The 23,152-nt window shown below is 40.4% G+C and overlaps 2 protein-coding genes and 1 long non-coding RNA gene across 8 annotated transcripts in view; 1 reads left to right on the forward strand and 2 right to left on the reverse strand.

The window, feature by feature from the left end:
• fgfr1a (fibroblast growth factor receptor 1a) overlaps nucleotides 1-3,519 on the reverse strand; it is a 33,698-nt gene extending 30,179 nt beyond the window's left edge. For 2 of the 6 annotated variants that reach the window (XM_032577700.1, XM_032577696.1), the window contains exon 1: nucleotides 2,824-3,519. The gene's annotated coding sequence lies outside the window, so the exon portion shown is untranslated. The remainder of the gene's footprint in view (nucleotides 1-2,823) is intronic. The other 4 variants (XM_032577701.1, XM_032577699.1, XM_032577697.1 and 1 more) reach the window with 3 other exon arrangements.
• LOC116729277 (uncharacterized) lies at nucleotides 1,224-1,915 on the forward strand. The gene is made up of 2 exons (XR_004341123.1): nucleotides 1,224-1,633; nucleotides 1,681-1,915. It is a non-coding gene; the product is annotated as an uncharacterized LOC116729277 (long non-coding RNA).
• A 14,141-nt stretch (nucleotides 3,520-17,660) lies between the features above and the next one.
• On the reverse strand, nucleotides 17,661-22,323 carry ankrd39 (ankyrin repeat domain 39). Its single transcript, XM_032577470.1, has 4 exons — nucleotides 21,925-22,323; nucleotides 21,676-21,779; nucleotides 20,147-20,350; nucleotides 17,661-20,051 (listed from the first exon to the last, which is right to left on the reverse strand). Exons 1-4 carry the CDS (start codon nucleotides 22,013-22,015, stop codon nucleotides 19,902-19,904), a joined length of 549 nt encoding a protein of 182 aa, XP_032433361.1. The 5' UTR covers nucleotides 22,016-22,323; the 3' UTR covers nucleotides 17,661-19,901.
• Nucleotides 22,324-23,152: the final 829 nt, after the last annotated feature.

The raw sequence follows: 23,152 nt of genomic DNA on the forward strand, positions 1-23,152 counted from the left end.
CCTGAAAACCAATTCAATTTCACTTTCCAAGAATGGCCTAGTGTTGGAGCAGCTGAGCTTGGGTCAAGGAGGGGGGTCCGAAGGGGATAAAGAAGTTTGGTCATCGCTGCTCTGTAAGCTGTGAGTCAATGTTTGGTAACGCTCCAAGAAAAGCGTCTCTACTGCCACACAGGAGGAAACCGCAGCGGAGCAGCTTCACCGGCCTTCACCGGCTCTCCATACTTAAAGTAGGATCTTTAGGGGGTGACAGATTACTTAGTCATGTTCCCCTCCAGTGGGAGCACGAGCTAAATGTGGACACCTGCTACCGTTTCCTGGAAAATACTCATCTTGACCCAAGAGGCCTGTGTGGTTTTGGACCTTAACACTGAAAGTGTAGAATACCTTTCCTGTAGAAGTTCACGTAGGTGATGATTATCTGATCATTAATCTTCAAATGGGAATTAGTGGTGAATATTGCAGCATAAAAATGTGCATTTATTTCATCATAAATGCTTCAACACATCAGATTTACATTAATTCAGTAAACAATTTAAATGTATTGTAATGCATATGAATTCATATAAATACTCATATTTGAAATTTGACATGATGAGGACTCTTGAGCTTTTAACAAATATGAGCCAAGAATTGCTTATATGGAACTTTGTATCAACTATGTGATCATTTCTAATTGGAAAAGGAAATTTCTTGGTTTCAACAAGTTGGATTTCACGTGATTTGTTATTTGTAGAAGCCATGCAGCCATTTTTTGCCGATAAGCACTATTAAAAGGAGCTTGAGACAGGAATGTGGCATGTAGTAGCCTGCGCTTTCTTAGCAGCATCCTCTGCTTTCTCTTTAGAAGCAATGCCAACATTTCCTGGAAACTAATAAAAAAAACGTTAAACTTATGACTTTTTTAAATAAACAAATTCCACTTTTTCTAGATACAAGTTTAAATCTGTGAAAACTCAGAGAGGTCTGCTGTTCGGTGCCTTCAACCTGCAGAAGTGCTAAAAACGAGACACGGGGCTTCAACACAAAGTTTACAAATCTACAAAACTCACATTTGACTGAGAATCCTTTTAGCGGATCACTAATCGGTTTGGTAAGATCCCGCTTTGTCGCCCACCGCCTGAAGCGATCAAAGTATTTCCCTGGACGTCGGCCAGGAATAAAAAGGGGTTAGACTAAACTGATTAGGACATGCATGACACATTTAGCTGCTCTCATTATACAAAGACAAAGGTTACAGGCCTAACCCATCACACAGCCCGCACCATAATTACCATTCACCGCCACCCATGCATAAAATTCCTCAGCTCCCCGATTCTGTACCCCCCGCATCCCCACCCTTCTCCACTTCAGCCGGGGCTTGCAGCTAGCAGCAACAGGCCGGCCTGCTCGGGGCTGCAGCCCAGTGGACCCAAGAGCATCAGACCATTCCACCCGAGGCTACTGTTTTTACAAAAACAAGACACCTTCCTGCTGCTTCTTCTTTTGTTTTTTGTTTTTTTACCTTGCAGCCACACAATCTGTAACAGGGGTCCAACACCAGCACCATATCAGGTGTCATGTGATTAGACTGAAATGTAAAGACAATAGCTTACAAGGCATCCGACACTTTGCCATTTGGTTTGCAAATGGCAAAGTGTCATTTGCACTTTTCTGCCTGAGATACATTCTCAGGCAGAAAAGCACCATTACTGTTTTTCCGCCATACAAGACAGACACCATTTGCTTAAAATAAAGAAAGGGTAAACAAATCAAGTCTTAAAAAGGCTGGAACACATTTATGACAAATACGCCTATCAGAAAGAGAAGTACACTCATACACGGTTTATGTTGAACACAATTTATAAATGTTAAAACTATCCCTTAATTCTTTTTATATTAGAATTAAATATACTCATACACTAAGTGTATGAGTGTATGTACACCCCTACACTTGGGTATGAGTGTACCTGAGAAGTACACTCATACACGGTTTATGTTGAACACAATTTATAAATGTTAAAACTATCCCTTAATTCTTTTTATATTAGAATTAAATATACTCATACACTAAGTGTATGAGTGTATGTACACCCCTACACTTGGGTATGAGTGTACCTGAGAAGTACACTCATACACGGTTTATGTTGAACACAATTTATAAATGTTAAAACTATTCCTTAATTCTTTTTATACGCTAAAACAACACCACCACCCTTGTACTGATGAACTCCCAGCAGACCTGCTGATTCTTCTCCAGACCACACATCTTCTCTCCCTCTCCTTTTATAACACCACATTTAGAGCTCTACATAACATCAAGCCCAGCCTTCATTACAGATGTTACACTGACCAACAGGATCCATCCACTGACATTTTAACCAGGCAGCCTCGTGTGATACATTCTCAGGCAGAAAAGCACCATTACTGTTTGAGGATACGAGAATCAAACTCGTTTACTGTTGTAAAAAAAAAAAAAAAAAGAAGAAAGAAAAGTTCCTCAGTTTTTAGATTCAACAGTACTGATGCAAAACATTTCTTTGAAAAAGTTACAATTTGATGTACAAGCATGGGAGAGAGGATCTAGTGTGGCTGCAATCACATCCACTGATAAAGTGTATCTTACAAGGCAAAATAAGTGACTTAAAGAAAGACATACTTTGCAAACAAAAGCGTATTATCTCAAGGACAGTCGCTCTTTCTCCAACCCTCTGTTTTTTAGCAAATAAGTCTCTTTAATAGCATTAACTTAGGCCCGCGGCAAACAATGGCTAACCCCTTTAACAGGTAAACAAACCGTAAAATGAAGCCGAATCAAAGAGAGAGAGAGTAAAACTAGCAGCTCACCTTGGTGGCGGGGAGCTGTGGAACAGCCAGAGTGGGTCAGGGGAACAGGGAAGAGTCCTGAGCTGAGATTGGATGCAGGAAAACTTCCAGGGAGAAAAAGAACTACAAAAAAAAAAAAAAACGGAGTATCCAGCCTTTAAAGTTCGGGTCCGTTAACGAATCTCTGCCGAGTCGAGCTTTAGCTAACAAGTTTGCGCATATCTCAGGCAAACTTCTGCGATGGACGAAAAGAATGTGGTCCCAACTCAGGGCGAAAAAAAAACAAAAAAACTGGTTAAAAAAGCATTTTTTCTTTTTTTTTGTTGTTGTTGATGTTTGTGAATTCAGTAATTTAAGTTCGGCTTGTTATTCCGTTTAGAACATTTTTGCTGCGTCTTACCTAAGCTAATCAGGTCCGAAGAAACTAAGCGAGAGCAGTTTTTTTTTTTTTTTTTGTAGTCCCTTTATCCCAACACGTCTCGCACGCGATGAAATCTACGCTCCTCACTTGTAGAGAGACTGCGTCCTAAACTTCTCCAACTGACGCCAGCGAGACACCCGGGAAGAAAAATCCGCTCCGTGTTGAGCTGTTCAGAAGGCAAAGTAGCTCTAAAATTATTCCTGAGAAATATTACTTGGCCGTTCCTGGCAGATAAATGCTATTCCACAAAGAGAGAGTCCCGGGCAGCTGCAAACCTCCCCCTCTTAAATCTGAGTATGCATATTCTCCACATTACAGAGGCAGCGCACGCACGTTACACAGACTACTTCCGCTTTTCTGCTTTCAAAGTAAAAGTCTACTACGGAAAAGACTTATGGAGGGCCAAAGGCACCGTTCCGCGAGTTAAAAAAATCTTTAAATAAACATCAAAATAAACAATAAAATTATGAATACAAATATAAAACAAACAATAAACAATCAATAAACATTCTGTGTCTGTATTTATGTTTCAACGATTAAAAACTGATTAGATAACTAATAATATCGCTCTCATTTGTTATTATTTGTAAAACAAAAACATAATTATTTTAGTATTTATTTAATTATTTCATGATTATGTAACAAGATGAACCCATCAGAATCAGTCTCAATGATGCTGACGGTTTTAAAAAAAAGTTATTGAAAGATCATAGTGAGAAACTTTCTTTTTTAATAAAGTTATGAAATAAACTTTTTTATGAATTAACATTTATACCAAAAACGGTTTTAAGTGACAAAAAAAATGTTGAATTGAGATTTCAGGATTAAATAACTTATTAATGAGTTATATATGTTTTTTAAACATTAAAATAATTAAAATGGATAGATAAATAAACATATAATGGATGTCATTCCAAAAATCTAATAATTACACACAAACGTTTATTTAATGGTGCATGGCACTGATCAATCCGAATCAACCAAAGCTGTTTTTATTCTCCTTAATATGTTAGATTTTCTTTCATTCGCCTCCTAAAACTTAAGCCTCTCAAACTTTGATTTAGCTTTATAGTTTGTTGCTTTTTTGTGATCTTTGATCACTTGATTTTTATTTATTTATTTTTTGCCATTTCCGGCATGTTTCGTGCTAAAACTTTCTACCTTGATGGCGGTCTCCCAAGTCTTGCAGAGACCTGGCCATCCAGCACCGCGCTCTTTGGGTTGTACTACGGTCTGGATAAAACAGATACATAATAAAATAGCATAAGAGCAACAGCGAAACACAGTGCTGGTTACAATAATCGGAGCATAAAAGAACAGCCAGTGTGATACATTCTCATCAAAACGTCCCGCAAAAGTAACTTGCATCCCTTTAACTTTTGGAGCATTTATCAAATTTCCACCACAAAACTTCATGGGTTTTTTTTTTTAAATGAAATTATATCTGAGAGATCAACATAAAGTAGTATATTGTAGTTTAGTGTGGAAAGAAAGGACATATGTTTACAAAGAAAAATCTGAAAAGTATGGCGTGCACATGTATGTGGCCACCTTGACTCCATGTTTTGTAGAAGCACATCACATGTGGTTGTAATTTCAGAGTGTTTTGGGATGTGTCTACCAGCTGTGCATTCAAACTGAAAATTTTGCCCATTATTGTTTGCAAAATAGCGAAACCGCAGTCAGATTGGATGAACACCACATTTGAAGTCTTGTCACAGATTCTCAGATTCTCGGCCCATTCCAACGCTCACCTATAAAAGTGAGATTTGTAGAGTAAAAGTTGTCCCTTCAACACATTCTCCCACATGAGCTGTGTATTTCTGCAGCAATAATCCCCCTTGTAAAGAATCCCAGTTTAGGTTGACCATTGTCTTTTGGTCAGCTTGAATCTGTGTCAGAACTCTTTCCACTTTTCTGTGACATATTCAAGCTGCTCCACATCTTTCTCCCTGACCTGTCTGTTGTGTCCTTTCACTAATGTCCTCTAACAAACCTCTGATTACTCAGGTGGATACTGTTTACAAGACAGATGACTTCTGAAAGCAATTTTTTTAGAGGTTTTATACGAGTACAAAAGGGCAGCACACTTTAAATGTCTAGTTCTTTAAAAAACAATTTCAACTTCATACTTTAAAGTTTCTAGCTGTTTCGTGGAAATTGAAATCTGTATGAATACCTTTTTCCAGGGCGAATTAAGTAAAGAAATTTAGTTTTTTTTGTTTGTTTTTTTTTTTTGCACTAGTGTTTATAGTACATTTGAAACAAGAAAGCAATAATCTAACTATTTTGAATACACAAATCAGTCCAGTCCATTCCATTTGTCTAACCTTACTTGCCAAATTCTTATTCAAAACTGCAAAAACACAAATTCTATACTTTTGAAGGAATTTCAAAGTATTTTTGGTCTAGTTTCTAGCTCAAAAATATTGAGACAAAGCTAACTTACACGTAACTTCTAAGCAAGCTATGCAAGCTTGTTTTAAGTCAATAATTCTTTAGTGATGAAAAAGTATTAGTTACACTAGCAGATTATTTCACTTGTAACATGGGAACAAACTTCCAAGTTAGTCTCGTCTTATTTCAAGTGTACAAAAATACTTAAGATTTTGTGCTTTTGCTGTGAAATATATACATTCAAGCAAAATCTGATTAGAAAACAATACAGTCAACATTGGTTGATTATATAATGGCAAGTGTCAGTAAGTTATCTATGCAAGTCTTTTCAGAAAGCAAACTTTAAAAGGTAAAATTTAGGCTTTCTTACAAAAGCCTAAAGTGCCAAAGCCAAACCGAGCAAAGGTTTGTCAGTGGCTATGTTTGCTGACTGAATGTCTGGGTAATAATCTGAGTGTGTTTTTCTATGTCGGGCTTTAGCAAACAAACATGGATATTAATTCTCTCCCAGAAACATAAGCATACTCATCAGCGTCCTGTCCAAAGGATGCTGAAGAACAACGACAACAGCAAAACTGCTTTAATGTTCAGACATAAAAAAATTGGCAGATTTTCAAAGAGCGTCAGAATTTCAAACGTGTCGCCAGCTCAGCACAAATGCAGAGTTCGCTCTGACCGATCAAACATGTCGTTCGTTTCTGAGGACCTCATGTGGGCTTTGATTTCCTGTCAGGGTTTGACAAATGACTGACAGCTGAGGCCCGGCTTTGTAGTGTGATTACAGAATGGCATAACACACTGCTTTGTGCCTCAACATGTGTTAACCTCTCATCCTCCATGCGGCGGTTATCTTGCTCAGACAAAGTGGAGGCCGACAAAGTTGAACGTACTTTATTAGCTGCTCGTCTGTAGAGTTTCAAGAAGCCACTCGATTCCACCTTCCGACTTCTGTCAAAAGCAAACATTGTTTTATTGCTGGTATATTGGTTCGAATTAAAGCCTCGCCTTGGGCTCCTATCAGTCAGGAGGATGACGTTATGGAACTACCTTTTAGTACACTGTCATGCCTGCAAAATAAATGTTGGGTAATGACTGGAAATTCCAGCGAGAGATAGCCAGAGTAACACTTTTTTTTTAAATCTTCAACAACAGCTGCAGGGCCAGTTAAAAGTTACAATAAACAATCAATATGTCATTCATTTTAGACTTTGGATCCACAAGTTTGAATTTATTGCGGATTTTCTCTCACCCATATAAGTTTGTTAAAGATGTAGTATGTAATTTTAATTTTAAAACAATGGTTTATACTTTTTTTTTTTTTAAATGTATAAACATGTTTTTTAAATGTATAAACATACTATACTGTTGTGGCAGTAGTATGAGACAGATAATCTGTAAAAAAATCCAACTCCTCTGCTTTTTCTCACTGCTCCTATTGCCCATCATCGCTCCCGGCCAGAAACAACCAATCAGTGCCCGGAGGAAGTTCTTAATGCTGTCAATCAAGCTCCTGTATGCTCTGATGAATGTGCTAATGGCTGAGAAACAACTTAACAGTTACAGGAAAACTTTTTATCTGCCATCATCAGCAGCTATAACTAGCCTGAGTGTTGATAGCATTCTTTGTTGTGGGAAACTAGCCGTAGCGTAGCAGAGATCAAAACGGAGGATGTGAGCAGAAGAGCGTGCACAAGCTTGATTGACAGTGCTAAGGCTCTCCTCTTGGCTCTGATTGGTTGCTGACAGTGCTGTATTTCTGCAGTAGACCGCTACCAATACTGACAAGAAAAGTGGTCTGATGTTGCTTATTGGTGGTTTCAAGAAGCATGAGATTTTTCGGCAGCCTTCTAAGTGACATTTTTCCAAATATTATAATTTTTGGGGCTGCATATACACTTTTGAACCTGTGAACTAAATTTAGTAATTCAAGGCAAATTCTTATTCTTGAAATCCAAATCAGAATGATGTTAATGTCGATGGTCAGTGTGTGTAAATGTCTGAACGACAGCTTATTGAGCATCAGTGAACAGTACACTGCAAGACGCTCGGGTCAGCTTTCATTTCTTTATATTTTGCTTCCTTGAAGCCAGACTGTCCAGTAATTTCATAAAGTGGTTCTGAGCAGCACTGGGTCACTGGGTTTTTTAAAAAGCCTGCCTTTATTTTACGTCTGATTAGTTGTGTACTCTCCTTATTTTCAGTTGAGTCTTGTCTTCTTTCATTTGGCAAATTTCACTGTAAAGTGCAGCGAGTCTTAGAAGCAAACCCGGAGAAGTGGAGGGCAATACAAGCAATACAAATAAGAGGCAGGCCCAAAGATAACGCTGCACAGATGCTGATGGACTCCATGGATGCAGACCAAGGAGGAAGCCATTTCTCAAACACATGAAAGCCCACTCAGCCTTTGCGAGTTTCCATCTGGGCACATAAAAATATGTCCTCTGTTTTGTGTTTGGATGAGACAAAAACACAGCTGTAGCATTCAAATGTTAGACGCATGCAAACCAAAGAGCACAATCCACATGGTCAAGCAGGGTGGTGGAAGCGTTATGCTTTGGGAGTGTTTTTCAATGGCATCATGAAAACGGGCGACTATGTCCAGATCCTCACCAACAACATCAGGGAGTTTAGGGTGAAATTGAGCATTTCAGCACGTCAATAACTCAAACTACACAGCTAATACGGTGAAGAAATAGACACTTTCCTAATATCAACAGCAGCATTTTTGGTCTTTGAGACAGCTATCCTACACAACATATTTTGGAATGAGCTCCTTTTTGTAAAGTTTTTTTTTAAGATGGTTTATATTTGTATTTTGTTTGAGCTCATCATTTATTTCATTCCACAGTAGCACTGATATGCAAAAACTCTTTATGGTTGTTCTAATATATTGTTTGTTTGACATTTCCTTCTTAAATTATAACCACCCTTTCTGTCAAAACATTTTCTGATTGATTTTTTATTTTTATTTTTTTTGTATTGTGTGCAGTGACTGTAAGTTTGTTCTGTATGTATTGCCCCAAACTTTCACACAATAACTCAAATGTTGCTCAATGTTTTGCTGATATAATATAAGCAGCAATTTCTGGTCCAGAACAAATCTTATTCTCCTCAAAACAGCAACACTTTTGGGTAATTTTGCTTTTAGTTGCCAGATCTGTGGTTTCCAGCAAAACTTATCATCCAATATTACACCCAGTCATACTGGACTCCCATGAACTCGTTCTAAATCGACACTGTCGATAATTATTTTTGACTGCATTGCTTTCGTATTTATTGTGGTTTCCAAATACCATGAATTTTGCTTTTTTTTAAAATTTAGTGACAATGTATTGCTTTTGAGACAATATTTTAGTTTTTTCGTTTGGTAATGGCAAAGAGGTTTTCTGATCTCAAACACTCGGAGTTCACCTGAGTAGATGAATGGTCAAAGATATCAATGGAGACATGCAAAAAGATGATCAACAAATATGAGAAGTTGCCAGAATTGCTGTAAAAGCCAATGTAAATTAAAGTGGAGAACATATCTTCTTTTTCCCAATAACGTTCCAAACCTGAAAACAAACTTATAGAGAGAAATAACATGGTTCCAAAACCAAATCTGCCAGGGTGCCGAGTGATTTTGGCCTTTACTGCATGTAGGAACAACATCAGCTTCTTGTGGTGTTTTATGTCTCAATGATTCACAGGCCAGAGTAAAGAAACAAATAATCCAGTGTTCTGACGGTAGTTAAAAGCACTGAACTTGATCAAAACGTGGAGAGAATAAACACGTAATGTCCAAAGCAAACCTCTGAAATGCTTTCAGAAAGTCTTGAGAACTGATAATCAAGAACATTCGAAATGATTACAAGAAAGTCTGGCTCCTTGGAGTCGTTATATATTTTTCGCATTACGGTTAGTTTAAAGTGTTCAGCAACTTATGTGAAGGGGAGACTCCAGTAATTTCTCTCATCAAAGTCTGTTTATGGGAGTTGGGGAGTACCAGTCCATATGTGTAACAGTTGTTTTAGTCCTGTGGTGGCTCCAGACGGGGCTGTATGAAGTAAAGGGCGGCACAAAAGGCGAGTAATCAGAACCAGTGGGAGAAAAAAAACAACAAAACAAAAAGAAGGTCAGAAAATAGATTTTTTTCCACACTCAGGGAAAAACCAGCACATCTTTATTCACTCCTGCTCTCCAAATTGTGAAATAAGCCATAAAACGAACAACTAAAAACAGGCCGAGTTTAGAAGAATTTTATAAAAACACAATTCAGGGTGTACGGCACTCCCGAAGAGAATGTATTTCAAACTCTTTCAAATAAATAGATTATTTTTTTGGTAGTTGAAAAATTTCACTCACTAAATCCCTACAACAACAAAAAATCATCGGTATTGTCTTGGAAACTTACAACACATGAGTTGTTTCTCTAGTGACACAGAAGCCCATTTCTCTATGCCAGTCTTCAAAAATGACAAAGACAAGAGAACATGTTACTCTAAAGGGGTCGATGTGGTCATCCTCATGAGTTAGACCACCATTTACGTAAACCTCTCCATGTCTAGAGTCAGCACAATAATTAAAAGTTTACAAGAGGAACTGTAAGGATTTAAAAAGACCAACAATTATTTTGGTACCACATAGAAGAACATCACCCTAAAAGCTTCCAGGTATAGAAAAGAGTCGTTTCTTGGAATCTCTCTGTGTCAAAAACAACTACTGAATTGTATCTGAGTGTCAAATGTTCATTAGGGAGTGTGTGTGTCTTTTTATATGCTTTGGCCTAAGATTGAGTTTTTCGGTGATAAAACTCTGCAGGATGGATGTGTGGTAAAGCAAATTGGCATGGTAAAGGATTGATGATGCAGTGGGGCAAAATTCCTTGTTTTTAGAGTCTCCTAATCCATGTCCAAACATTAATCTGATTGAGATGCATTGGAATGACATTAAACTGACTTTTTATGGCTGAAATCCTCCAACGTGGCTGAATTAAAATGATAATTCAAAGAAGAGTGGACTAAAATTCCTCTTCGCACAGCCAGCTCTTGCCAATCATTTAGATATTTAAATACCGCCTTTTTGTATCTACTTCAGCTATTTTTGTCTGAAAGTAAAATTTGCTTTATGATCTGAAACCTGCAAGTGTAAAGAAAAATTTTGAAAAAAGAGATAGAAAGACCTTATCTGCAAGAGGCCAAATAGTTTCATACAGTACATAAAAGAGAGTCTTTCATCTTCACTTTCAACCCAACATATTTTTAGTTTATGATTCCAGTGATAGTGAATGACTGGTTCCAAAAGTCACAGTGCCTTTATGTTGCACCCAGCGTTTTAAGCTTCAAAGCGAGCTGCTAACTATATAAGCAGATGGAGCGAGAATCTGACAACCGCATACATACCAGAAGAACACCAAGCGTGTTTATTAGAGCAACTAACAGTGAGAGTTCCACATGCATGTGCCGCCATCGGCCACATCTTACGGCTTCAGCAACAAAACGAGACTGAGGGGATCTTTGATGCAGCAGCAGTTTGGGGCTTCGATGTTTTATTGACAATTGCTTTTAGTACGTCTGAGTATGTGCGTGTGTGTCTGCGTGTGTGTCTCTGCGTGTGTGTGTGTGTTTGTGTCACAGATACAAAATTCCTCTGAGATGTGCTCCAATCTGTTAACAATGAAAGGAGGTTTAGGCAGCACATCAAAGCTCTGGCAGAACTTTCGGCATATGGTGATTGTTTATGCATTTGGTTGCTTATTCTTTTCCACTGACGGCAGGAGACGAGCAAAGTATCAAAAACAGGTCAGGGCGAAATCGGTCCAGAACAGATGAGCAAGACATTAAAATAGGCAACTGCACACCAGCCAAATGGAGTAATTATTCACCAGCTTAGAAGAGGGGTTATTTTTGTACGCCGATTTAAACTATTCCATTGCAATTCTGGATTTAGGTTTAGGGGCTTTGTCCTGCTGGAAGGTGGAGCTTTGCCAAAACCCATTCTCAAATCCCCAGTCCTTACGGGACCATGCCTTGCAACTTTTTGACGTCTCTCTACTTCCCCACATCTGAATCAAACAACTAGCAGGACTAGGTGGAACTTATGATCCTTACCCATTACGATCAGTGAACAAGATGATCTGAACTTCCTCCTCCGCTGTTTGGTCATGCTCTCAATCCTCCTCCTCCTTTTCTACTCCTCTTGGATTTGTGGCTGTAGTTCAGGTAATATTTGAGCTCTTGACATGCTTATCAGCTGCTCCAAGCTGTAAAAACAATTCCTTGTCGTCCTGGTTATTCATCACAACAACTGTCCTAAAGTAAAAAAAAAAAAGCAAGAGCTCTTTATCTGCACCGCTAGTTAAACAGGTTTAAAGCTAGGCCTGTCACGACAACAAATTTTGCTGAGCGATTAATTGTCTCAAACATTATCGCGATAAACGATAATATTGTTTGAAGATTTTTTAAATGATGTAATGATAATGACATAATAATGCAAGCGATATCCTGCCAAAAATAAATACACTTCATTCTCAAAAGAACACTTAACACTGAAACTTGTCAACAAAATAAAACAAAACAACCAAAAATAAAACTGACTCTCAGTCTCCGTTAACAAAAAAATGCACTCGACTTAAAACTAAACACAACATAAAACCAAAGTGGAAATAAAAACTACATTCAACCAAAAGAGTGCAGATTATGAAGTCTGTATGCTACATTGGCCTTCAATAATCATTAGATTTAAATAGAGAAGATGGGCACATCGACTAGCTGATGCAATAGTTCACTCCTCCCTTACGCTAAAGAAATGAGGAAGGGGGGGTCAGTGGAGAGCACCAGAGTTGAGCCTTTTCTCATCCAGTGTCATCAACAGAAAGAGAAAAAGGCAGGAAGAAAAGATAAAGCCGATAAATTAAAATGAGGTCGATGATTTTCATTTATTATGCGATTAATTGATTTATTGTTTATCGCGACAGTCCTTTTGACCTTCTGTTCAACTTTCTCCCTGACCTCTCTTGTGTGTTCCTTAGTCTTCCAGATGCTGTTTGTTCACCAGTTAGCTCTAACAACACAAAAATGGCCCATTGTGAACACAGGCAGCATAAGATGCAATAGGTTACACTGAGGTACATTCAAATGGGCTGGGAGGGGAGGAGGAATACAAATACACTGAAGTTTGTGGTTCTGGAGGTATCTTTTTGCAAGGCTTTATTTCTATGGTGACTCATCAAGCTACATTACAAAATGAAAGCAGCGCTTCAATGAATGGAGCCAATTTCAAAAAGCCAGATTAATCATTAACTCATGTCTGTGATGTGCACATGCCATGGTATCTCAAGAAACCCGTAGCATTTATAGAGCCTCCCAACAGGAGCAGACAGAAAGGCTGTACAATGACGGCCTGAAGTTTATTTTTTTATTAATAATTACACAACACCGTTTTTCCACCTCCTCCGTGAGGAAGGGCTAAAACATTCACAGGACATCGACAAAGGAAGAGATAATGTAAATTAGTCCTTATCAGATAAAAGACCGGACAATAAGGGTTGTTAAGTCGGTTAAATCCTTTTGTTTAGAAGCAGTTTACAAAAGCTCCACAGTGAGTTGGACATGTTCTGATCTCCCCTGCTCGCCTTTTCAGCGTAAGGAAATGTGCCGGACACTGTTAGAGCCAGAAACACCTTATGCAAAAGGAGAAACCAAAGGCAGGCGAAGCCACACATCAGCATAAGAACAAACACAGCCATGCAATCCTCGGAGAGAACAATGTCGTCACTTTGCATGATGATTTCCCTCGCAGCGTCTTCGTCGACCCAATGTGGTGTTTCATTGCCCTCACCCCTTTTTCTGTGTGTGTGTGCTTGCATTCCATTGTTACCAAATGAGTACAAATATCCTCCTTTATGGACAAACAAAAAACCTCAGCCGGGCCTTCCACCGTGCTGGCTGTGTCCAGCCCTCATCCATCCATCGGCAGTGCCCCCCTCCCATCCACAAGCGCTGCTCTCTACCCCCAGCCGGCTCTTTGACATAATGCTGTTGTGGCTTTCCGGGCCTTTATGCTGGCTGTTGTCAGAGGCAGATTGAAGACCCTTTGTGTGTGTCAACCCCTGTCCTGAGTGGCTTGGGAGGAACCTGCTGGGCAGCGAGTGGAGAGACAGGAATGCGCATATGAATGGACCAGTGTGTGCTGGGCACCTGCTGACAGAGCCGCGGCATGTCTCTATGAGTCTTAGTTCATCAGCGTACCCATCTTGTTCAATTACACGTGCAGCCCGGTGTTGCATTCCCTGCAGCGAGCCGGGCTGAAAGGAAGGATTGTCACCACCACTGTGACCATTTCGCTGTTTGCTATTGTTGGGGACTACCTAACGAATGAGTTGCCAGCTCCTCTGCTTTAGGTGTGACTGATTATCACCTTTGCTCCTCAGCTTGGCTCACTAGGGTCTGTGAGCAACTGAAAATGTATCTGAAGGCTTCAGCGTGGAAGATTGTTGAATTTCAAATGCTCAATGAGTTGTATTTCTGAGCACCACTGCACAAACACAATGAATTAGTCACCAAAATGTCCTTTCTTTCCTCTTATGTTGTCTTTTATGGTGGTGAGAAGTGAGAAGACTCCCAATGGCATAATGTAAACATGACAATATACAAAGGTCAGTACTGCTTGCATCATGCTGGGAGAGCTTCAGGATGTCAGGGAACGACCTGAAGTGGTGACTCAAGCCAGTGCACAAAACCGCATTTACAGCAATGCATGACCTCACTGCGGCATTAAAGGTAAAGTCAACTCTTCCACACACAAATAACCCACTGTCTTTCAGGTATCCACCTTATTCCAATAGGCCCATGATGGCTCTTTTGGAACTCTGTGAAGGTCTTCCGCAGAGGCACTGAGGAGCAGAGGTAGGGGGTGATGAAAGGTAAAAATATGATGACGGGATGAGGAAGAAAGAAAGCTTTACTGGGGTTTCCAAGGAGGAGGCGAGTCTACCCACAGAGGCTGAGGTTGACTGATGGTGGGGAGTGGTGTTTGTTGGTGGTGTTTCCCCTTTTGTTTTCTTCTTCCTTATGAAGGTGGAGCAGACAAAGAATGGTTGAAGGATGGACAGGCAGATAAGTATGGTGGGTCGATGGTGGTGAGTCCACACAGTGCAAACCAGGGGAGCAGCCAGGGGAACGGTGAGGAGACCTGCAGAGAATCTTGAGGTGAATTCTCCAATTGACTCGGAGAGCGAGGAGGTAGAACGCTGAGGGAACTTAGGCCGTAGCAATCAAGGAGCAAACCAAGAAGAGGCCTAATTATAGAAATGGAACTACATCATGCATTTCCTCAGGGGAATCCACTACTCTTAGGCCCAGTGCACACAATACCTGAGAAAACAAATACATTTTTACTTGGCCTTTCATCCACTGAGTGGCTGTTCAGTCCATGTTGGTAAAAGACTTGTTACACTCTTGTCCCAACATGGTACAAGAGTGTAATAACTTGCTGTTCTCTTGAACAGCAAGAGAATAACGGCATTCTCTTGCTGTTCAAACACGTTCATCTCTGGTATACTGAACTCATCTTCTTCCTGAAGGGTAAGAAGGCTGGACATTCGGGGGGTTGTTATATGCTTCCAAATATTCGTTTATAATGATGAACATGAGTTGGTAGGAGTTGCCGGTTTAATCCCCGCCAAGTCCGCCTGTGTCATTGTGTCCTTGTGCAAGACACTTCACCCAACTTGCCTGCTGGTGGTGATCTGATGGTGGCAAGCTACTGAACTGTAACTTTCCACCATGAGTGTGTGAACGGGTGATTGACTGAGTGTAGTGTGAAGCGTTTGATACTTGACAGAACTCTATCTTTCCTGATGTTTGTTGATTCTCCCTTCATGTCACACAAAGGAAGCTGTATATTTGAGGTGTTGCGTTAAAATACCTCCTCCATTTAACTCAGACGTGGTCAGTTAACTTATCAGAAGCTCACAAAGCAAAGCTATCATCATCAGGATTTTCTGAAATTGTTTACAGTGTGGGTAAATATCCAATTTTATTGTATTTGAATGCAGAAAAGATCTTTTTTGTTTATAAGACAGAAAGGTAAAAGCAGATATTAGGTTTCAAATTGTCTTCAGCAAACAGCGGACGAAAATAAATAACAGACTGGAAAACTTTAGAGCAACACAACAAGGGGAGCACGGTCGATTTGGAAAGCTCCTGTGGAGATTCAGCGGGTGATAAATTACTGCGTGATTTCTAACAACAGTCTGCCATGAATGGCCCCAGATATCTGACTCCAAATCCTCCATTAATTGCCCTTTCAGTCATATGGAACAGCTTATGTTGTTTCTCTGGCAAAGCTTTCGAGAAGATTACATCTCCATAATCAATAAAAAAAAGAAACGTAGCCATCCATTCCAGGGCACAAAGAAAGAAAGGAAAAAAAAAAAACACATCTGGGGAAATAAACTTTCCCCTCCTAAGATGTACCCACGCTCACACAAGAGGTGCAGCATGTTGACTGTACATAATTACACCCAGGAACTTTTTCTCAATCATGCATGATGTCTGCCATGTTTTGATATCAACCAGATGTGTGGATTTCAGTATAGTTTAAGACTTGGCTTCCATAGCATGCATTTTAAAACATTTTTGCTTTGGAGAATAATATATGACAGTAACACACACACGCATCGGTTAATTCTGTTTGTGTTTGGCTGGATCACCTGATAACTCTGACATTTCCCATAGCCGCGGCGCTGTCTGCCTGGACGAGCTGATCTGTGGCCTCTGGACTCATGGATCCCATCACCCACTGACCTGGAAAGCGGGCGTGTAAGATCTGCAGCATCCCATCAACCAGCAGACAACACGCTCCTTTTGAAGTGGGAGCGGGGCCAAATTGGATTATGAGGCAACTCTGAAGATCAGCTCCCATATATTTGATTACACACGCCCCCGTCGCCCAGAGCCTCGCCGGAGCAGGATGCAGAATGTGAAGCTGTTCCCTAACCCCCGAGTATGGCGCTCTCCATCTCAGTGCGTGCCCATCTGCCAGCCATTTACTTGATTACTTCAGCTCTGATGGGCCCCGGCTCTGCCAGGGCTGCTAGGAAGCTTTTGTCTAGGTGGAGACAGGGGAGATAAGAACCAGGTGATGCTTTCATCTGTGAAAACCAACATTTAAACGCAAAACAAAAGACCTGGTTCTGGGACAGGATGGAGCTGGATTGAGTTTAACCATTTCCACTGCTGGACATCTATAGTACATAGATGTATGTACATCTATGTACATAGTACATCTATGTACTATAGATGTACTATGTACATAGTACATATTGTTGATTCTTTTATACAACAAGAATTATTGTTGATTCTTTTGTATAAAAGTTCCATCCATCCGTCCATCAGTTTTTCCATCCATCCAACAGTTCCTCCGTCCATCTATCCACCCATCCATCCATCTGTCCGTCCATCCATCTGTTATTCCTTCCATCCATCCATCATTTCCTCCATCCATGTATCCATCTGTCCTCCATCCGTTCCTCCATACATCCATTATTCCATCCATCCATCCAATCTACCATCTATCTTTCCAACTATCTCTCCATAAACTTTTCCATCCATAGTTCATTGATCAGTCCATCCATCCTTTTGTTCTTTTCATCAATCCTTCATTCATTCCGCTGTTTGTTTCTAGATTTAAAGCCTAAATACTAAATATCTTCCAGAAATTCACAAAGAATTTGTTTTATTCTATATCCTCCTGAGACCCAGAAAAAAAAAAGTTTTTGAATTTTTTTTTTTTTTCACTACATGACTCTTTGGAGTGAAAAAACATCACTACAATTGAAAAAGTTTCAAAACATGTTATTATTTATTTATTACAGTATGTCCTTTGGAGAGGACATCGGGACTCTCTTGTGGCAAATATGAACACATTTCGAGGCCCAGGATGTCCTCTCTAAGGACCAACAGGATTTAACACAGTGGCATGTATGGTTTCAGAGTTATGAACAAAAAAACCTATGTCCTCCACAGAGGACAAAAATGTATTGCTGGGTCTCAGGAGGTTAATTCAATTGTGCTAAAAGTGATAGAGAACAATCTACGTTTATATCTTGAGAAGATAGACAGATTCCCATAAAATATATATATATATATAAAATAGAAAACAGTATTATATATTTATGTGTTGATTCATATATATTTCTTTGTGTGTTCCATTCCAACGCCACCTCTTCTGCATAGAGATATTTGTCAGCCTCCAGAGGTCCGAGGACAAGCCGTTCTCATTATCTACTCGCAGACAAGCGTACTGTATAAAATGAGACTAAAAATCCCGTCATGCAAGCATGGCACACAGACCACCTTCTATTTCAGGGGAAAATAACATCCAGTACCGGTTTAAGTTGGACTCATTATGGTGGAAGTGGGTTCCAGGCCCAGGAAGTTTCATTGCTTTCCAAATAAAGCTTTCTAAATAGAGCAGTGATCCTAATTCCTGAAACTTCTGGAATCCTGTCCAAGTCTTCACTTTAAGTGAAAACTCCCAGCCCATATAGGTAGACCTATTTCAAAAGGAGGGGCGAAAAAAAAAAAAATCATCTGTTTCGACATGAAACAAATTCAAACCAGGTCAGGAAAAATGATCGGTAACGACTGAGGCCTTCGACATTCCTTCGGTGGGTTTTCATTACCTCACTGCTCACAAATCTAAAACATCAACTTTGATCGTGTTTCACAGAATGTGGCAGTGGGACACTTTTAGAGGATGCTGTGGGGCTGGTCTATTAGTCAGGGTGTCATGTAAAGCAGCCTCTCAATTCTGAAAGTACTTTTTCTTGTTTTTTGTGCCACTGAGATGAATAAAGGCCCCAGAAACCCGCTTGCCTTCACTGTCACTTGACATTCAGTGGGGATACGACCGGCTCCAGCTCCTCCGCTGTGTTGGAGGGGGGGGGGAGGAACTTGTCACCGAGCATAAACAGCTCTCCTGGCAAAGATCCACCGAGCTGAAATACAGCCCCCCACCCACCCCAACCCCAACCTACCCCCCTGACACCCCAGCTCCGTGTGCTGTGTGGCGTCAGCAGCAATGAGCTCCAGATGTGGCCTGGCACCCCCCCAGTCACGGCATGGATGTGGTTGGAAGGGTAGTTTGGAAACACCACCCACCGGCGGACCCAATGAAAGTGCGCCAGGCTGCAGCGAGAAGTTTTTCTGCCGTGGGTTCCCGATCCGCGTGGGCTGCAGGGAAACGGGAGGAGAGCTTTAAAAGTTTTGCACATTCGCAGAAGGAGGAGAGAGGGCAGAGCGGTGGAGGGGGGTTCATCTGCCTCCTGTACGTGCATGTGTTACATATTTAACATGGTTTGACATGTTAGACATGCCAGACAACAGCTAAAAGTATTTCCATCTGTTTTAGCTGAGCAGGATTTTGTTTTTTAAACTGAGTTTTATTCAGAAAAAGGAAAAATACATTGTTCATGTTGTTTATAACTCTGAAAACTCTACTAAAATGAAATAGTTTGATGGCTTAGGCACCAATCAATCCTTTTGATTGAGAGCTAGATTGTATTTTGTAGATGCAGTATGCCTGAGCGCTGGTGTCCATCTTACTGTAATAGCTGTTTGCGCTCATGTAAGTTTTGCTATTAAGTTTTCCAGTGGTGTGAAGGAAAAACTGAGTAAGCTCGCTCTTGTTAGATGCCATGAAATTTACACGCCAAGGCCAAACACTGTGATCTTCCATTAGACAATAGCTCCCCCTACTGTCTGAGATTAGAACCATTCACTCACATCCTGCACAGCCACACCAATGTGGAGCAGTCTATACTGGATTTATCAGTGCTGATAGAGTTTCACATGTTGGGCCTTTAATGTTTCTATTTTTCTTATCTTCCATGTTGGAATTACCGTCATTGTTGTTGTTTTTGTGTGCAGCACTTTGGGCGGTTGCTCTTGAATGTGCTACGTAAATAAATTAGATTCGATCCACTTTTAACATTCTAAAACTCTAACTTTCAGAGGGTTTTTGACCCTCTAGTTCGAGAAAACTTCACAGAAGCTGAACCAAGTTTATCCAGAAAATCAACTCATTGGCTGAATTCAAAATGAGGTTTTGAAACGTTTGCACGTTTTGTTGAAGTTTGAGAAGTACAGACGATACAAAGGCGGTGAAATAAAGATCAAAGACTGGAGCAATGTCGGAGGTTAAAAATGTTATTCCACGTTCACCGATTCCCACACTCAGTCTTCATCATGTATGGTTTTCATCTTGTGTGCGTGTGAGATGTTAGCATCTCCGTCCATTATGACCGGGGTGGTTTGAGGATCTCCTGCAGATCTCCCTGCTGTGTCAGCTGGTAGGGCAGCTGGAGCTTCTTGTTCCCCTGGCTGCAGAGTGCCGGGCAACGCTCGAGAAGCAGCTGGCACACTTTGGCGTGGCCCTGTTCTGCAGCCTGCTCGAGCATCAAGCAGAGGAATAGTCACAAACATTGATAAATCATCAAAAAGACGTTTCTGTGGAATGGTAGCGCTGATAATCGTTGCGTACCTTGTGCAAAGGATTCGCACCATCGTCATCACAGAGGGTGGGATCTGCACCGCTTTGCAGAAGGAGCCGAACCACGTCCGGATGACCGCAGTACGCTGCTCGATGGAGCGGAGTGGCCCCGCCCGGAGTCTGAGGGGACGGACACGCGCCGCTCTCGAGGAGAAACGTGCACACGGCAAGATGTCCGCTACGGCTCCCGTAGTGCTGAGGCAAAGCGCAGAAATTAGGATTTCATTGTGCATGTTTGATCAGGCACAGCACACAGTTGAGATAAAAGAAGCCTGTAAAGCTTATACAGGCATTTAATAGTCAAGCATTAAAGAAAACCTATTTAAAAAACTGGATTAGGGCCATTATGTAAAAAAAACACACACACACAAAAGAAAAACACAAAACTAGAGATAATTCACTTTTGGTTAATAATATGCCAAGTTTTAAGACAATTACCAAATCACATAACAATTCACAATAGATTTCTAACACGTCATGCATCTCAGAACTTTCTAAGAACATTCCTAAACAAAGGATGGGGCCTAAAATGGTTCCGTTTAGAAATACTCTGTCAATATTTTGAGAGAAAGACATAAAGGTACCAGTTACAACACAGGCTACACACCTATTCACACCTGATTCAAACTGGACATCCTGACCCAGGAAATTCAGGTACTGAAATATTTTACTTAAACATTTAGTGTTTTAATCTTCCTGAGGAATAAGGCAATATAATTAAAGATCCCATTTTCATATCATTGTCAGCTGAGGGGATACGTATTCACACTGCTGAGCTGGGTGGATAAAAACGGACTTCAGATCGTAGCATTGCTCTGTAATCTAAAAAGCTGCAGATGTCGACTGGGCCACATCTCTAAATCAAACTAGAACAATGAATTCATGAGTTCTATTGATGATATAATGTGATCAACTGCATCAAATTGCTTATGATCTAAAAAAAAAAAAATCATCCCCAGAGCTTATAAAGTAGTCCAAAATAGAAACAACCTTCTTTAACAGCTTGTTGTTTTTTTTCCAAGTCACTGGCTTTGATGCTGCTACCCCAACAGATGATGCCCATGAAAGCAGCAGATTCTCTAAAGAGGTTCTGCTGAAAACCAGCCCATAAGGAATGTAAGTAGTGCCTCTGAATAATATAGGAGTTGTTCCCAGATAACCTTCCCCCGTACTCCAGACAGAACTAAATGGATCAAGTCTAGATTTGTTTGTCAAGACTACCACATATTAGGATTAACCGATTTTTACAAACATAATTATAAGATGAGCAACATTACTGAGAGGCTGGACAGATATAGCAGAAATATATTATTTTCCTGAATGAAGGCCTTTTAAATGTCGTTTTAAAAATAATACCTGAACTACGACCCCAAGTCCCAGAGGAGAGAGAAGGAGGGAATTTAAACCATCTCTTCAATCAATCACAATGGGCAAGGATCATATCCTAAACTAATACGGCCAGACAGAGACTTGAAGAGGCAAAAGCAAATGAGAGGTAAACATCTTCCAAATGGACTCACCAGAGCTGTGTACCCAGCTGAATCTTTCATGTTCGGGTCAGTCCCCTTCTGGACAAGGAGCCTGACTCTCTGCAGGTCTCCATCCAGGGCAGCTGACCAGATACCTGCAGAAAGAAGTGGCACATAACTCTGTGCCCTGCTGGCAACGACTAACACAGGCCAGAAAATAACACACGAAAGATAGTTTTGTTTGGAAAGCTATAACTGTCCAATAATCTAACACCATTGGTTTGACAAATGAATGCAAACCTCTTTCAAAATCCATTTCATGCAGAGTCTGATGAACACTGGGGGAGGAGACGGGGTGGGAGCAACATGAACAGTGGTGCCTGTCAGACATGGCTGTAACTGGAAGGACAGCTGACAAACAGCGGAGTTTAAATCCCAATTTTGGAACCGCAGAAAGGCATAAAGATTATAAAAACAGACATGCTTGTAGTCCAAAACTTCATGTCTTAGCGCATGACAACACATTCACCACTGACAGGAGAAGTTTTGTCATATTAAGACGTCATTTCCAAAAACAATAATACATACAGAAAACTGTACTAACAGCGTAACCTGCAGCTGTTTTCAAAGAAACGAAATGTATGAGTTCAGACTGGCTAGATGCTAACGCTATACTGAAGGGTGCGCTCCATTTGTAAGCCGGGGAGGGAACCGGTCCACTGGGTAGGCGTGTCTTACACACACCATTCGAAACGGAGCATCGGTTTTCTAGGACAATTTTGACGGACTGACGTGCATTTTTTGGACTTTTGGAGAGATGTAGAATACCCAGAAAGAACCCAGCACGAGAAGGGCGCATGGAGTATCCATATCCGTAAATATCAGGAATACATTTCTAGCATGATCCTGAAATGTAAAAATTACATCTTAAATTTATAAACATTTATATTTACAATAAATGTGTTTTAAAATGTAATGTGTAGTAACAAAAGCATATTTCAACTCGTGTCCCTCTCTCTCTCTCTCTCTCTCTCTCTCTCTCTCTCTCTCTCTCTCTCTCTCTCTCTCTCTCTCTCTCTCTCTCTCAAACTCCTTCAACGCCAACTCGTCATCAATTCTGCCCGGGTTCCCCACCGGCTGACTGTTAAGGCATACGCCCTGTCTGACGCACATAATGTCCTTACGTAGAAGGCCCTCGGCCAATAGCAGAGTGTCGTATGAAAAGTATACTTCAGGTGCAGTCTACTTTTTTGTATTGTGTAACTATAGGTCTAGAAAAATAATACCCAGAGAAAAATAAATTAGCTGTTAGTAATAAAGTTACCAAATGGCGTTTAAGTAAATGCTAACATAATACTATTCTTTAAAAAACAGCCTATGTTAACCATCATGCTGGCACTTTAACGACGTGTTTTAACGATGTAGCTTCAAATAAACAGCAGAGTTTTGTTATACTAATACTGTGTTCCCCAGAAGTACAACTCAGAGCATCTCGCAATTCCTTTACAAGTCTCTAAAGTGCCTTTAC

This window comes from Xiphophorus hellerii, chromosome 12 (genome assembly GCF_003331165.1).
Source record: "Xiphophorus hellerii strain 12219 chromosome 12, Xiphophorus_hellerii-4.1, whole genome shotgun sequence".
Lineage (NCBI taxonomy): Eukaryota > Metazoa > Chordata > Actinopteri > Cyprinodontiformes > Poeciliidae > Xiphophorus > Xiphophorus hellerii.

Excerpts from the sequence above, each read along its gene's own strand:
- ankrd39 (XM_032577470.1), bottom strand. The coding sequence starts at position 22,015 with ATGTCTGACAGGCACCACTGTTCATGTTGCTCCCACCCCGTCTCCTCC. Across the intron at positions 20,351-21,675 it reads CAGCTGGGTACACAGCTCTG|CACTACGGGAGCCGTAGCGG; the intron begins GTGAGTCCATTT and ends GCTTTGCCTCAG. Across the intron at positions 20,052-20,146 it reads GTGCGAATCCTTTGCACAAG|GCTGCAGAACAGGGCCACGC; the intron begins GTACGCAACGAT and ends ATGCTCGAGCAG.